Source organism: Taudactylus pleione, unplaced genomic scaffold (assembly GCF_031769625.1).
Source record: "Taudactylus pleione unplaced genomic scaffold, aTauple2 ptg000777l, whole genome shotgun sequence".
Lineage (NCBI taxonomy): Eukaryota > Metazoa > Chordata > Amphibia > Anura > Myobatrachidae > Taudactylus > Taudactylus pleione.
This window is the reverse complement of record NW_028285179.1, coordinates 581769-599128: the sequence shown is the minus strand read 5'-3', so window position 1 is coordinate 599128 and position 17360 is coordinate 581769. Positions and strand designations below refer to the sequence as shown.

The 17360-nt window shown below is 43.7% G+C and overlaps 1 protein-coding gene and 1 non-coding gene across 4 annotated transcripts in view; both read left to right on the top strand.

The window, feature by feature from the left end:
* The window catches only part of LOC148475116 (rho guanine nucleotide exchange factor 18-like), a 102318-nt gene that overhangs the window by 17063 nt on the left and 67895 nt on the right, over positions 1–17360 (top strand). For all 3 annotated transcript variants that reach the window (XM_088457714.1, XM_088457713.1, XM_088457712.1), the window contains exons 7-12: positions 1019–1267; positions 1396–1472; positions 11092–11270; positions 11792–11883; positions 11981–12169; positions 13925–14059. In XM_088457714.1, the coding sequence (XP_088313840.1) occupies positions 1019–1267; positions 1396–1472; positions 11092–11270; positions 11792–11883; positions 11981–12169; positions 13925–14059 (921 nt within the window). The remainder of the gene's footprint in view (positions 1–1018; positions 1268–1395; positions 1473–11091; positions 11271–11791; positions 11884–11980; positions 12170–13924; positions 14060–17360) is intronic.
* Positions 15166–15289, top strand: LOC148475117 (U6atac minor spliceosomal RNA). The gene has a single exon (XR_015872780.1). It is a non-coding gene; the product is annotated as a U6atac minor spliceosomal RNA (small nuclear RNA).

Below are 17360 nucleotides of genomic sequence, written 5' to 3'. Positions count from 1 at the left end.
CTCCTACAGGACCAGATTATAATGCTTGGCTGTCCTTGGTCCGTACCACTGTTGAACATGAAAAACATGTGTTTATTTGTCGCAAAGCTGAGAAGAAGTATGAACGTATCTGGAGCAGTTGGCTTAAATCCTGTTATGCCCGTGCATTGCCTAATGATTGACCGGTATATTATTGTTAGGATAATGAGGTAGATTATTACTTTGTTGGAGGTAATGTGCTGTGTGATAAGTTGAGAGCAGAATTTATTGGGATCTAGTTGATTTTGCCAATTTTTCAGGTGTTATTTTTGACAATATTCCAATATTTGTATAGTGTGGTTTTTTTTTTTTATGTATGTTTTATGTGTATATATATTTTGTTTGGTTATTTGTTAATGTATTTCTATAAACAAATAAAAATTTACTCAATTTTAAAAAAAAAAGTTTTGAAAGCTAGTCTGTTATTTTTATCCTCTATTTATATGGCACCACAAGGGTTTCGTAGTGCCTTTACAGAGTACATAAACCGTGACAGTATGAACAGGACAAGAAAAAAGTGACTTACAGTATAAAACATTGCAGAACATGGACAAGGTTTATAAACCATTCTGCAGCAGCAGCAGTCCTAGTATCCAAATAAGCAGCGAGATGGTGCTGCTGTTGGCAGTGGGAAAGTGATGATGGTTTAAATAAGGAAAAGCACGAGGGAAGAGGGCCCTGCTCATAAGAGCTTACAATCTTACAGGCTGTTGAAATATGGTGACCGCCATCTGGGGGTTATTAGCTGCTACAGAACTAGGTAGTCTTTAACGCCTTATATTTCATACCATAAGTCTTATTTTTTACTAAATGGTTTTAGGCTTCTGTAGAAGGAAGCAGCATTTGTGTCCTTTTTAATGTGAGAAGATAATTATTCTGTACGAGTGGTTTTTTTTTTTTATCTGCTGAGATAAAATAAATTTTTTTCAGTAAAGTCTACTTGGAAATATTGTCACAGTTTATTGAAGAGATATGTTATCATGTTTGTCGTTTTAAACAGAGGGGACAGAAGACTATGAAACGTTGACTCGGGCACTCACACTACTCAAGGAAGCCATCACAGAGGTGGATACCCGAGTTCATAAAAGTGAGAAGGGACAACGTCTGGATGAAATTATTGGAAAATTGGAGCCAAAGTCCACTGGTAAATTGAAAAACGGGATGACATTTCGAAAGCATGACATAGAACAAAGGCAGCTTCTACATGATGGCATGCTATGCTGGAAGACTGCTTCAGGACGCTTGAAAGGTAAAAGAATGTAAACATATAAAACTCGACTATACCTTATTATATGAATTTATATCGTCCAATAAATAGAGAAAGCATATATTGCACAATTATCTTATTTACTTTTATACATTTTACATATTTTGTAGACATCTTGGCTGTTTTGCTGACCGATGTCTTGCTGCTTCTTCAAGAGAAGGATCAAAAATTTGTATTTTCTTCTGTGGTGAGTGTGGGAAATAATGATCAAAGGATATCCATAATATCAAATTCTAATGTAGTTCTCTTTCAAGATCTGAAGTTTCTAGGTCAGTCTTAATTGGATCTGATGAAGGATAATAAACCCCAAAAATACAAAACACATAGGGCCTGATTCAGAGATGCACGTAATGCTGATGTTCACAAAGTTGAGCGTTTTTTTTTTTTTGCTACGGTGTATGAGTGTGCATGCACAAAGGCAGTGTTGCAGTCGAGACGCATGGAAACAGTAATGTCTTGGAAAAGTGCTGGGAGGTGGCTAAACAGACTCACGGAGATGATCAGTCTTACGGGCATGTGTGGAAATATTGCAGGTGTGTCACTGAAGTGTTTGCGTACACAGATGCTCAGTCGTTCACAATGGAGGCCATACTCTGCACCACTATAGGGCTGGTGCATGTTTCTATGGTGTCATCTAAAGACGCACCAAGCGGTATTACAGCGTCTGCAGACTCTAAAAGTGGGTGTCTCCGGGAAGGGCTTTGTAGCTGCATTTGCATAAAGTTGTAGTCAGGCAACAGTCAAAAGACCCAACCGTGTCTGACCACCTCTTAATCAGGCCCAAAATGCTATTTATCCTATCAATTGGCTGAATCATGACTGGCCATTCCCCCTTGTGCATTAAACAAACCAGTCCCATACAGCACATTTCTTCTGAGAAAAAATAGAAACCCTGTTACACACAAATGCTCATTTTATAACAATCCCTTCTGTCAAGTGGTTAGAGCCCGTAGGCCAGAGGTTCCCAAACTTTTTTGAATCGCTGCGCCCTAGAGTAACGGCACCCCTAAGTCAAACGTTTGTTATTGAGAAATTCAGAAAAAAAATGTAGTAAAGTAATAAAGTGAAATATATTGTGCTTACCTGTCATCCTTAGGTTCAGTTATGTGGTGTTGGACAGGTTTGAGCTTCTGTTTTGTCTACGTATTTACATTACATTGACCATAAATAATTTAATTTGGTGCTGGACCACCAACCTGAGGCACCCCTGCAAGTGTCCTGGCCACGGCGCACAGTTTGGGAACCACTGCCGTAGGCTTTAATAAGTTCACAATAATCAATGCGGTTACTTTGGATAAAATACTCAACTTGTTAATGCACAGTGTATGTGTGTGTGTGTGTGTGTGTGTGTGTATATATATATATGTATATGTATATATATATATATATATATATATATATAACACACAGTACTGTGCAAAAGTTTTAGGCAGGTGTAGAAAAAATGCTGTAAAGTAAATAGCACTTTCAAAAATAGAAGTGTTGATTTCTAGCAAATAACAAAATGCAAAGTGAATGAATAGAGGAGGAATCTAAATCAAATCAATATTTGGTGTAACCACACTTTGCCTTCCAAACCGCATCAATTCTTCTAGGTACACTTGCACAAAGTCAGAGACTTTGTGCAAGATTATAGACAGGTGTATGATTAAGCAATCATACCAAACAGGTGATAAGGATCATCATTTTCATATGTAGGTTGAAACAGTCATTAACAGAAACGGCTGTGTAGGAGGCTTAAAACTGGGTGAGGAACAGCCAAACTCTGCTACAAAGGTGAGGTTGTGGAAGACCGTTTCAGGTCATACACCATGGCAAGACTGAGCACAGCAACAAGGCACAAGGTAGTTATACTGCATCAGCAAACTCTCTCCCAGGCAAAGATTTCAAAGCAGACTGCGGTTTGAAGATGTGCTGGTCAAGCCCTTTTGATGAAGCACAAAGAAACTGGCAACGTTGAGGACTGTGGTCGGCCAAGGAAACTTAGTGCATCAAATGAAAATGCATCATGCTTACTTTCCTTCCAAATCGGAAGATGTCCAGCAGTGCCATCAGCTCAGAACTCTCAGAAACCAGTGGGACCCATGTACACCCATCTACTGTTCAGAGAAGTCTGGCCAAAAGTGGTCTTCATGGAAGAATTGCGACCAAAAAGCCATACCATTGATGTGGAAATAAGGCAAAACGAACCAACTATTATTATTATTATTGTTTATATTGCACCACAAGTGTTCCGCAGTGCCTTACAAAGTACTTAACCATAAAAGTGACTTTCAGCAGGTGCTCTGGACTGGTGAGTGAAAATTTTAAATATTTGGCTGTTACAGAAGGCAGTTTGTTCGCCGAAGGGCTAGAGAGCAGTACAATAATGAGTGTCTGCAGGCAACCGTAAAGCATGGTGGAGGTTCCTTGCAAGTTTGGGGCTGCATTTCAGCAAATGGAGATGGGATTTGGTCAGGATTAATGGTGTCCTCAATACTAAGAAATATAGGGATGTACTTATCTATCATGCGATACCATCGGGGATGCATCTGATTGGCTCCAAATTTATTCTGTAGAAGGACAACCACCCCAAACATAAAGCCAATGTCATTAAGAACTATCTTCAACGTAAAGGAGTAGTAGTCCTGGAAGTGATGATATGGCCCCCACGGAGCCCTAATCTCAACATCATTCTCTCTGGGATTACATAAAGAGCCAGAAGGATTTGAGCAAGCATACATCCAAAGAAGATCTGTGGTTAGTTCTCCAAGATGTTAGGAACTACCTCCCTACCGAGTGTCTTCAAAAACTGTGTGCAAGTTTACAGTGTACCTAGAAAAATTGATGCTGTTTTGAAGGCAAACAGTGAATAGATGACTTGCTGTGTCAGAATTCAACGTTTCGGTCTTGCAACCTTTTTCTTGAACATTACAAAACCTTGGAGTGCCGCCTATATCCCTTTATACATTGGAGTACTGGTTGCTCTGGAGGGCACCTGGGCAAGTATTAAACCTTTGTCTGTGGAGGGCCAACTTAGCTTCATGGATGAGGGATTTGTATTGCAGCTACAGTAAGCATTTTCTGCAGCATGTCCCTGGGGCTGGGGCACCTGTGCATACTTCACAGCCACCATGCTCACCCGTCCCCAGCTGCCGAACAAGAAGTTGAGCAATGTCTTCTTTGCACAATGTACCCCATATTTCCTGGGCTACCTCTTGAGCTTCCTTGTCGTGGTGCCCCTGTCCAAGAACAATGCTGACTTCCATGGGAAGTGCCTCCTATTCACCAATGGCTTGTGGTTGAGCAGGAACATCACGCTGGAGAGGGAGCTCTTCACGGTGGAGGAATGGTGGCGGGAGTCCGTCTGCAGGTTCAGCGTAGGGATGGATATCTGAGCTTGGGTTAGTAATCATCCTGATTGCTATGCCTCCCCTGGCTACTTCCTCGCTACTGTGTCTGCAACAGGGCATCTTCATGGGTTCAATGGAGGCTGTCTCTCATTCTCTGTCTGCCTCAGACGTGACCCTGCTCAGTCCTTGGCTCCCTCCCCTCTCTAGGCTGCTGCTATGCAGCAGGGCACACTATTATTGCTGATTGGCTCTCACTGTCTCTGAGCACCAATCGGAATGCAGCCCTCGGCTATGCAGCAGCGTCAGTCACTCACACAGCACAACAGTTTTTTCTGTGACTGGCTTCATTCCAAGCCTCAGTTTCAGATGTTCTCTTGTTGTTTCAGCACGCTGGCCAGCTCCTATTCAGCAGCTTGGTTTAAGACTTTTTGTTTGTGATTTGTTTCACTAAAATGGTTATTGCTTGGCCCCCTTTTGTCACAGCACAACCAAAATACAGGGGACAAAAGACGTAGGGTTCCCCTGTATTTAGCAAAACCTGCACTGGGCTCAGCAAGTCGGTCCTGGTTTGGAAATACAGGGAACAAAGAGTATGAGTCCCCTGTATTTTCCATAACCAGCATCGGACTCATTCTAGCGGGGGTGTAATGCCATAGCCAGGAGAACCCTTTCACCGGATCCCCCGGCCAAAGCATTACGCCTGACCGTTAGTCAGCCCTGGGGAGGTGGGACTACCCCCAATAAAGGGGTCACACTCTCCAGGGCACCCCAGGCCTGGGCTGGTAACCCGGGGCTATCCCGGCACTCCTGGGTGCCTGGTTGATAGTGTAAAGTGTGTGTAAAAGATAGATGAAGTTACATTTGTCTTTTGCAGTAGAACTACAGGTCCCAGCAAGCCTCACTCGCATGCTGGTACTTGGAGAACCACAAGTATCAGCATGCAAGGCATTACGGGCCTGCTGGTACCTGTAGTTCACCTGCAAAAGAAATGTTAAAACAAATACCGGACACACACACTAAAGTTTTTTTATTAACACATAATAATCAGCTTCACTTCTTGGACAGATCCATGTAGATATCCACGGTCTTCTTAAAACAAACGCACTGTCCCGGATCACGAACTTGGTACTGCCCAAATGACCGCTCAGTTGCAGCATTTCTGTATAGAAATCCCGATGCTGAGCTTTCATTGGCTGAGAGCGGCGAGCCTCCGTCTCTAAGCCAATGAGTGGTTTCCACCATTGACTTCAATGGGGAGAACCGCTAGGTTACTAAAGGTTTAGAGGACTGAAGAGGACGTGACTACGCTAGGAATAGGTGAGTATAGTATTTTTTTTTTTTTACTGGTGTAGAATGGGGACGTGATTGGCTACAGGGATTCTAGGTGAGTGTGCATGTATGTGTTAATAAAACTTTACTGTCACTGTGTGTGTGTCCTGTCTTTCTGTTAACATTACTTTCTTCTTCAAGGTCCATAGGCTCCACAGGGAGACCTTGGGGTGTAGGTGATGGGAACCAATCTGGGCACCACGCAGTTAAAGCTTTCAGCTCCCCATATGCATTGGATCCACTCTCCCTATACCCCGCCCCCGAGCCAGAAGCACCTCAGTTTCGTTGCTGCCCGGCTGGAGTCGGGTCACCATTTTGCAGGGGGGATGTTCTTCAGCCCCATAAGTTTATTGTATTTATTTATTTTACTTTTACAAAGAATAGAGCACGTATCAGCAGACTGTCCATGGGACGTCTGCGCTGCCACTCCATCACCCCTCTGGTGCTGCGGCACAGGAACTGATCTGGGGATCTCGGCGGGCGTTCCAGGGGTCAGCACTAGCCAAGGCCCCCAGAGAGGACCCAGACTGCAGCCGGACATCAGGGGACCGGTAAGACGGGTCGCCACTCATGGTGACTCGCATGTTATGGCAGTCGATACCTCCGGTCTCGTGGGACAGACCGGAGGTGCTGGGTGTGAACGCAGGCTCCGGCTATCGCGTTCCACTGGGCCACCAGGGACATATTGGTGCGGGAAGCCAGCGCCCCAGGGGTTAATAACAGGCCAGGGGAGACAGCTACCCTGTTTAAGCGGCTCCTCAGCTCAGCGCGCCTTTCCATTGCTGTCTGGCTTTTCTGAGCTGCTCTCCTCCAGACACGCCCCATCTGAGGTCTCCGGTGGCCATTTTCTATGGTGCAGTCGCAGTTCTCCCAGGACAACGCGTAATCCGGTCCCCCTGCATACCTCTCCCCAGGGTCAGCGTATGTAGCGCAATTTCCCACCAGACACTGTGTCTGTGTAGTTGAGTATAGTGCCGCTTTACAGCGTCTTTCCTGTATTGTATGTGAATTATGCTGGCACTACTTATGTCTTTTTTTTCTAGATTATGGCTATACCCTTTCTCTCATTCTGCCCTAATACAGGTGTTGTTAGGGTGGTTCATACCTGACTGTGTATGTATATGTGTGTATGTATGTATGTGTGTGTGTGTGTGTGTGTGTGTGTGTGTATATATATATATATATATATATATATAAGTAACACCAATGTGCAAAAATACAATATAAAGTGTGAACCGTGCATGTGCATTAATGCAAATAAATATAAAATATTAAAGTCACAATAACTTTAATAGATAGTGATATCATAAAATATATAGTTTTAATTACAAGCAATGCCTCAGATACATGAGGCAACCAACATGCAATAATAACTATGCCACTGACGGGTGTTTAAAACAGTTAGAAAACGAGGGTAATAATAAATGTATAAAAAAAAGGAAAGGGATAAAAAGGGAAAGGCTTATCTGGAAATGGAAAAGTTCATGGAAGGTGGAGTGAACGTTTCTATCATGTCCCCCCTTTCCCTTCTCTGCTCCAAACTATACATATTAAGATCTTTTAGTCTTTCCTGGTACGTTTTGTGGTGTAGACCTTGCACCATTTTAGTTGCCCTTCTTTGTACAGTTTCTAATGTATTAATATCTTTCTGGAGATATGGCCTCCAGAACTGAACAAAGTATTCAAGATGAGGACGAACCAATGACCTATACAGTGGTATTATCACTTATTTCTTTCTGCTACTGATTCCTTTCCCTATGCAACCAAGCATCTGACTTGCCTCCCTCATTGCTTTGTTACAATGTTTGCTTGCCTTTAAGTCACCTGAAATAGTGACTCCTAGATCCCTTTCCTCTTCAGTACTTTCCAGTATAGTGCCATTAATACTATATTTAGCCTTTGGATTTTTGAGACCCAAGTGCATGATCTTGCATTTTTTGCCATTAAACTGTAGTTGCCACATTCTTGACCATTCCTCTAGTCTACCTAGATCATCAATCATTTGTTTTACCCCTCCTGGTGTGTCTACCCTGTTGCATACCTTTGTGTCATCTGCAAAAAGGCATAGTTTCCCTTCAATACCATTTGCAATGTCACAAATTAATATATTAGATCCAAGTACAGATCCCTGAGGTACTCCACTGGTAACATTTCCCTCTTGAGACTGCCCTCAGTTTACTACAACTGTTTCCTATCCTGCAGCCATGATCTTATCCATTCCACTATCTTTGTATCCAATCCCATGCTTTCCAGTTTATTTAACAGTCTGCGATGTGGAACAGTGTCAAAAGCCTTACTAAAGTCTAGATAAGCTATATCTATGGCCCCCCCTTTTATCTATTTCCTTAGTTACCCAGTCAAAAAAAGTCAATAAGATTTGTTTGACATGATCTCCCCCCAGTAAATCCATGCTGTTTGGGATCACGCAAATTGCTGGATTTGAGATAATCTGCGACTTTCTTTTAAGAGTGTTTCCTTCAATTTCCCTACTACTGATGTAAGGCTCACTGGTCTGTAGTTGCTTGCCTCTTCCTTGTTTCCACTTTTGTGCAGAGGGACATTATTTGCGTTTTTCCAGTCTTCTGGAATTACTCCAGTAGCTAGTGACTGGTTGAATAATTCTGTTAATGGTGTAACCAGCACCCCTTTTAAGCTCATTTAGTATCCATCAGGCCCCATTGATTTATCCACTTTCAGTTTTGAGAGTTCTGTTAGGATCTTCTCCTCTGTAAATGTACTTGTTCCTACCTCATTTTTCTGATCACACCTGCAACTTAACCGTGGCCCCTTGCCCTCTCTCTCAGTGGTGAATACTGAACAAAAATAATTAAGATGATCAGCTATTACATTGTATCCCTCAACAAGATTCCCTTTCTGTCTTTAGTCTTTTTTTTTTTTTTTTCTCCTTTAGCTTATAGACTTAAAAAAAACGTTTTGCCCCCTTTACCCACTGACTGTGCCATTTTCTCCTCAGCTTTTGGCTTTTCACATCTGATTACTTTTTTAGCCTCCTTCTGTTTTACAAGATACACCTCTTTGTCTTCATTACTTTGCGTCTGCTTGTATTTCCTAAAGGCCATCTTTTTGTATCTTAAGTGGTTAACAGCTAAGACTCTTTTTTTTTCTTTTGGCTGTTGCATCTGCCAGGAGGGCGTCAGAATTGGGAGCGCTCTCCTGTCGTCCTCCTTTTCTGATATTACACCAGGACAGGGTGGTGCTTCATACTCTCCCTGAGTTCTTTCCTAAGGTTGTTTCTAGTTTCCATATTAATCAGGAAATTATAGTACCAGCCTTTCTGTCACCAGACCTCTCGGCAGGTGAGGCCTCATTGGATGTGGTCTGCACCCTCAGGATTTATGTGGACCATACCAGTTCTCTTCGAAAATCAGACGACTCCTTGTTTGTGCTGTATGGATTTCACAAGAAGGGATGGCCGGCCATTATACAAACGTTGGCTTGATGGCTATCTCACAAGCTTACAGGCAGGCAGGCCTTCCTGTTTCATTTTCTGTTAAGGCTCATTCTACTCTGTCTGTGGGTCCTTCATGGGCAACTCACCGTGGGTTAGGGTTAGGCACCCCTAAGGGAGGGTTAGGGGGGGAGAGGGGTAGGGATAGTATACTTACCTGCGCTGTCAGGATTTTCACCCATCTGGCTGCCGGCATCTGGATTTGAACCGCCTGGCTGACGTCTGGCGGTCATTCATACTGATTCCATTGTACTGGTCACCGGTTTCCCTTCTCCTTCTCTGTGAGAGTGATTCTTGAGTGTTGCAGTCTTCCGTCTCTCTTATCCTCCTCCGGTCTTTGGATTTTTACCAACTGAGGTGCCTCTGGCTCGGGGACGGAGTATAGGGAGAGTGAACCCAATGCATAAAGGGAACTGAAAGCTTTAACTGCGTGGTGCCTGAATTGGTTCCCATAACATACACCCCAAGGTCTCCCTGTGGACCCTATGGGCGTCGAAGAAAGAGAGTTAACAATGGTAAGTTCTTACCATAACTCTCAGTTTTGCAGCTGAACTAAAGGTTCCAGTGGGCCTTTAATGCCCCGCATGCTGGTACTTGTGGTTCTCCAAGTACTAGCATGCGGGTGAGGCTTGCTGGGACCTGTATTTCTACTGCAAAAGACAATGTAAATTTATATATCTTTTACACACACTTTACACTATCAACCTGGCACCTACCGCCCAGGAGTGCCGGGGATAGCCCCGGGCCATCAGCCCAGGCCTGGGGTGCCCTGGAGAGGGGGACCCCTTTATTGGGGGGGGTCCCTGCTTTCCCAAGGATCCCTGGCTTGGGCTCACTAGCGGTCAGGCGTAATGTTTTGGCTGGGTGACCCGGTGAAAGGGGTTCCCCTGGCTGTGGCATTACACCCCTGCTAGAAAGAGTCCGGTGCCGGTTATGAAAAATACAAGGGACCCCCTACTCATTTTGTATCCTTTATTTGCAAAACCCGGACCAGGTCACTCAGCCCAGCGCTGGTTGTGCTAAATACATGGGACCCTAAGTCTTTTCACCCCTATATTTTGACAGCCAGGACTGGCTCTGAAAAGTCCGGGGCTGGTTGTGCTTTAGAGGAGGAAGGGCCACGTTGTTTTTTAAAAAATAATTACACTTGACAAAACAGATGCATGCATTTGTGCATGCATCGATGTCATTAGGGAAATGCCTGTCAAGTGACGTCGGCATCATTCAATATATCTCAAGCTAATGCTATTTTGAGTCTTGTTAATTATTATTTTTATACTGCTTTAATAATTTAATCATTTACATCAGTTTTCTGCTCTGCCCCAAAACACACATTAGTGTCCATTTTTGTCAGTAGCTAATAAACTTAGCGGGGTGTTTTTTAGAAAAGGAAACTGGAGCACCTGGAGGACACACACGCAATTGTAGGGTGACCCTAGAAAATCAACGCAGATAAGGGCTCTAGTCAGATTCTAATCTGTCTCTGCTGTGCTGTGAGGCAGCCATAATACTTTTATTTCAAAAGGTGTCTCTAGTTTGGTACTTACTGACTGGGAATTTAACACAATAACCATGCATTGGAGCTTGGTAATTCAGTGCTCTGAATATCTATGTTGTAAGTATTTGTAAGTATTTTTGCCAGTCACATTAACTGCAGGTTAATCTTTACCCTGCAGGATACCAAGCCACCTGTAATTTCACTGCAGAAACTGATTGTTCGGGAGGTGGCTAATGAGGAGAAGGCTATGTTCTTGATCAGTGCCTCACTGAGAGGCCCAGAGATGTACGAAATTCACACTACCTCTAAAGAAGAGAGGAATTCTTGGATGACACTAATTCGTGGGGCTGTTGAAAGGTAGTATTAGTAGATTGTAATGTACCTTTGTTGTCACGTTCCCTTTTGTCAGATATGCTCTTTGTTGAATTTGGAACTGTGGTTTGGTGTGTCAGAAAAATAGCTAACACTTTTTTTTTTTTTTTTTTTTTTAGGGCTTACAGGTTAACATATTTGAACATTGTTGATCTAGTGAGGAGTTCAGATCTTGCTTATATATTTTAGTTGTGTTGTAGTAATTAGTGAGCTAGCTCTGATCAACTTCAGGTTAGTTTTGGCCCTGTGATCATTTTAGCACACTGAATGGATACAGAATTTTCCATGAATGTCTGCTTTAGAGAAGTGCATATAATTGTCCAGTCAGATGTGCCTGAGAATACTTAGAACTGTTTTTATCAGTTGCCCCTCAATAGTTCTACATTGCATTCTAGAAGCCCAAGACCAATAACGATGTCTGTTGCAGAGAAAGTTTATACTTTACTATACATGGTAGACTTGTTGTCCATTGTATTTTAGCTAAAGTTGTTTCATTGTACATACAGTTGCCCTGATGAAAGTGAGGAATTCCCCAGTGAAGCAGATGAAGAACGAAAACAGGCCATTGAGCGTGCTGCTAGAATAAAGGAGCTTCAAGGTTATGAGAAATATTACTGTCATTTTCTCTAATCTGAACGTGCAATACCACATTGACAAATAAACTAAAGTACATTGTCTTCTCTTTACACATACAGAACGCCTGAACGTGAAGGATGCATATATCATGCAAATCCTTAGTGAAAAGCTTCAGATTAGTATGGAAATGGCCGATATGTATGGTTTTGAGGATTCTTCTCCAGTGTCCAGGGTCAGACTTCTTGTTGGATGTGACAATGGAGGGAGCCTCCATGGGGAAACCATTCTTCTCTCTGTCATAGCTCGAGGTACAGTTCCTTTTATAAGTAATAACAAGGAAAACTACGTTTAATGTAAACTCACACATGTATTATTAAGTGTTTCAAGAATTTAGACTATAAATTACACAAGTTGCAAAAATGTTTGTGAATGTCCAGTAAATGTGCTTATACAGCATATAGCATTATGTCACATTACTGTTCATGTCACCTTAAATGTGTCACTGTCACATCAGTAAGTGTGACTGTCTTTGTGACAGTGTATCTGACACTGTTTTTGTCCGTGTCTTACAGAATGTTTGAGTTTTTCAAATGAATGGGTGTATTATGATTAATCATGCACCACTTACAGCAGGGGTGGCAATAAGCGATCCCCTAGATGAACTGCACATCCCACAATGCAATGCCATAATTTTGCTATTTGGCCATGCTAAAACTGGTGCAGGGCATGCTGGGGTGTGTAGTTAAACAGAAGGTGGAGGGCCGCTTATTGCCCACCCTTGCCTTACAGTGATATGTAAGGTCATTAGAAATCTTCTTGAATTTCTGTGTAAAAGCACAGGGTTGAAGACACTTCTTTATTTATGGCCAAGGAACTTATCAGTGACTTCTCAGTACTGGATTTCTCCCTAGTGGCACCTTATTTTCAAAGATAGAAGAAGTAATTTCTACATGAAATAATGATCTATATTCCCCATAATACGAGGGCTGATTGAAAAGTAATGGGACTGCCTCTGTTTTTCTGTCCCATAGGTAGATGTGGCAACGCTACACTGGTTATTGTGAAGCTCATACATTGATGTGTCTGAACATGCAGTTGGGCTGCCAGAGTTTTCTTAGTTTGGTCACAGCGAGTGGAAGATCTTCGAACGTTTTGTCTTGGCGGATGAGGAAGACGTGTCTGTGAGATTACGTCAAAGATGTGTTTGTTTCAATTTTGTGTTGAACTTGGAAAAAGCGGAAATGTTTCCATATACTGGACTTTTGTTTGGATTCCAGATCATAATGACGAATCCACGATTCGTCATACGTCACAATCGGTGTAAGGAAATCGTGCATCCTCTCTGACATTCGAACAGTGTTCTTGCATGATTTCTGGATACCCACCTGGTAGACACGCAATACATTTTAAGTGCCTTTGTTACAATATGCTGAACTCGTTCGAATGAGATGCCAAGTGAAGCTGAAAGTTTGCGTAAAGTTAACGTTTTGCGACATCTCCGCAGCGTTGGCAATGTTAACATCTGTAACCGCGATGGATGTTCTCCCAGAACGCGATTTGTCAGTCACCTCTTTGAAGTGCTTCCACCACCAAAATACTGCAGCACATCTAATTGTTTCTCCACCGTTTGCTTGCCGTAACATTTTCATGAGCTTAATTTCCGCTTTTTCCAAGTTTAACACAAGATTCAATCACACATCTCTGATGTAATCTCACAGACACGTCTTCCTCATCCGCCATGATGAATCGTGTGAAGATCTTACAGACGCTGTGACTCAAACAAAGACGACTACGGCAGTCCAACCGCAAAGTTCAGACACAGCGATGTATGAGCTTCACAATAACCAGCATAGCATTGCCACGTCTACCTATGGGTCAGAAAAACAAAGGCAGTCTCATTACTTTTCAGCTCTCATATATAAGCAGAAATGTTGGTAAAACCAGATTGATTTTTGGTGGCCATATATGTGGTTAAATTTCATTTGCATTCTCAATATTTTATGAATTAACTGTGTATGCATATCTATGTAATTTTTTTTTCTGGATTATTATTATTTATGCAGCTGAAGAAATTCATTCCCTGCTACTGACACAGTTTTCCAAACCAAGTGAGGACACCAGCACTGGCATTTCCCCTCTACCCAGAAGATCAGAGACTTTTGGAGGCTATGACAGTAACTTTGGACATTCAAACAAAAGTGAGATTTGTTTATTTATTACACTAATAAGAATTGGAGTAATTTCTTTCACAGCCATCAAGAGTCTCAATCTATCAATGAGCACTGTTTGTAGTCTGGGTCTGATACAATAATTTTTCTTAAAACTGATTATATTTCAGGCAAAAATTACTCTCTATTAATATTTTAATTCACTTTTCTTATCACTATATAAAGTACACAAATCAGCAAATGAATAAATCATTCGATGAATGATTATATAATCTCTGTATAGTGATATATAATATGTTGGCAATAAATAAATCAGAATAATATAAAGCACACCCACATTGCCGTCACTGAGATTTTAGATCTTCTGTGAGTCAGTATGAAATATCAGTTTTTCTCTTGCATCATATTTGGGGGACACTGGATACCATGATGCAAAGTGCAGGCACATTTACAAACAAACTGTCTGTGGGCTGCCTCCTCCCCCCTCTACGTCCCATAGTGCTTCAGTTTTTTTTTTTTTTTTTGAGCCCAAGAAATCGGCTCCTGTATTGCTTATGCAGAATCCAGCTATGAACTCTGCTCGATCCAGTTAGTTGCGAAGGGGGCAAGTGGCCCGATCTCACCCCAGAGTCTCACATTTTTACTCTCTGCATTTGTGGCTGCGAACAAAATTGTGCGAGTCCAGCATACGGCTGTACTTGCTCGTGCCGTAAGTAATTTGCCCCTAATTGGATCGAGTCCACTGTTGGAAAACAGGTAGCAGCGCTTCTCTGTGCTCCCTCCACCATGTCTGCCCTTGTGCTACGGTGCTCTTGGATAGGATATCCTGGCCGCGCGCGGACTTGTGTTTGGCAGCAAGTGACCTACAGGCACAGCAGTACTAACTCGCAGGCGCTACGACTGTTGCTGGAACAGCAGTAGCCCTGTTTCTCTCACTGTGAGACAGGGCTTGCTGCAATTCTGCCCTGGCTGCTCTGTTCCGCTCAAAGGATGGGCAGGCTGTCCGATGAGGGGACACTGGGAACGCAGCTCCTCTCTGTGGCCTCTGAGCAGCACTCACTACATAAAACCCATCTGCTATGGCATAGTGGGGGGTGGGGGGCGGGGGGCGGTGCTATGTGGTGCACAGAAACTTATAGTTGTATGAAAGGAGATGGTTAGCACTCCCCTTGACAATGATGAAAGAGGTACTAGTGGCCTTTATAAGAAATATACTGTTAAAGCATTGCCACTTTGTGGCATTTCTAACCATCTTTTTCTGGCACTGGTCACAGGTGCCCAGAACTGCCCTCCAGGTGTCATGGCTGGAACTAGCATACTGCCCCGTCTCTCTTACCATGATTGAGACGGAGCTTGCAGTGGTCCAGCCCCACTTCCCTCATTGCTCCGGCGTCTCTGAAGCTTGGAACCACAGGGGGGCGCAGTCTGATCGCTCCTAGAGGGATCATCTGAAGAAACTGGCAGGGACAGGGTCCAGGTGCCTGCAGAGCCAGCACCATGCCGCACTCCGAGAGTTGTGGCTGCAGACATCCCTCACACAGCTGTGTAATGCTGCAGACGCTGTGTGGCCAGGCCTGCAGTGATTGCGCTGAGCCCAAAAAAATGTGGGTCCCAGGGACCCCTCCTACCTGACCTTTTCTAGATCCCATCTAAATTAAGGTTTTCTGTAAACTAACTATTTAGCAGCTATATCTCATGAAGCATGTAGCAGATGACATTGACCCCGGTAGGAAAAATACACACACATTGGCCCCCACATGAAGAAAAACACACACATTGGCTCTGGGAGCTTGGGCCAGAGGCACACATCGGGGCTTGGGGCAGAGGGACACATGGGGAAGAGGGTTGAGAGAGAAGTAGTAAAAAGAAAACACACATTGGCCCCCACCGGAAAAAACAAACAAACACAAATTAAACTGATTCAAATTCAATGCGCTGCTGCATCACTGTAGCAAGAGGTGGCATGCAGCTATGTGACATCATGTCAATGCATTGCCAGGGTACAAGGGTGCAGTACGGTGAGTGCAGGCAGGGTTACATCAGAATAAATTAAACAAGGCTGGGTGGGCAGAGGCTTACATGCTAGATCGCCTTCAATTTCTGTACCCTGACGTCATCAGCTACTGTCCAACGTCATTTCTTACCATCCAAGTAGTCATAGAGGGGTGAATATAATGTTTTGGCGAGCGTTAACTGTGTGGGCAGGGAACCGCACTTCCGCCCTTAGTGCACGTCACTTCCAGGTACAAATACAGAAGGGGCAATATACCTTTCCATGGGCAGCAGGGCAGGGCACACATGGGGATTTGGGGCAGAGGCACGCATTGGGGCTTGGGGCAGAGGCACACATGGGGAAGAGGTTGAGACAGAAGTAAAAAATAAAATAAAACACACACACAACACTGTGTTGGGGGCAGCTCTATATTCTCACCGGGGCCCAGCAGCAGTGACACCAGATTGTCTGCCTCTCATTACTGAGCCTTCTGTGGGGAATTCTCAGTGTACATTGGTGTGCTGAGCTGTCTCGGGAGCTTCTGTGTACACCACACTGATCTCCGTATGGACTATGGCAGGCAGCCAGTCACTCCATGCTGCCAGGGCGGCGAGTATGGACAGCCACTTTCGGCAACTCCCCCTCCCAGACATCAGGGAACATAAGTGGTGCCCTACTGCAGCCGCTCTGCCTCGAGCCAGCCCCAAGCACAAGTCGCCCGCTCACCAAACCCACACCTCCTACCCACTTACACTTACTGGCGGTCTTAACTCCAGGTGCAGGGGCTGTGTCACGCGGGGCCACGGAGCCGCATGTTCCTGTAGTGTAGTGACGCTGCACGATCTAGTAAGGTGCCAAAGAGGTCTGGCCAGGGACATGAATCATTTAATGAGGAGCTAGAGATTCGCCGCAGCGGAGCTTGTCCCTGGGGACCCACCCATTTTGAAAAAGTGTGTTCCCGGTCCGCGATACTGGGTAAAATACACGCTGTAGCCCGTATTTGCGAACACTGGCCTGGCAGGAGTGGCATATGAGCTGGCTGACTGGTAGACTGTGGTCAGGGGGCACCACTACAGGTACGCTCTGCACTGACAGTGTAACTGCGTGCAGGCTCAGTCCACTGGGGGAAGCAACCTGTGTGCTGCTTGCGTGTATTATTATTATGGCAGTACAGCTCATCCATTGTATGTATACTCCTGGTATTTAATGGTACAGGCTTGCTATAAGTTTTCACAAGAAAGATTTTGGGCGCTAATGGTAACAATTATTTAAATGTTTAAAATATATCTCCTCTAATAAAAGTTAATTATTTGCTGCTCCCAAATAGTACCTCTGATT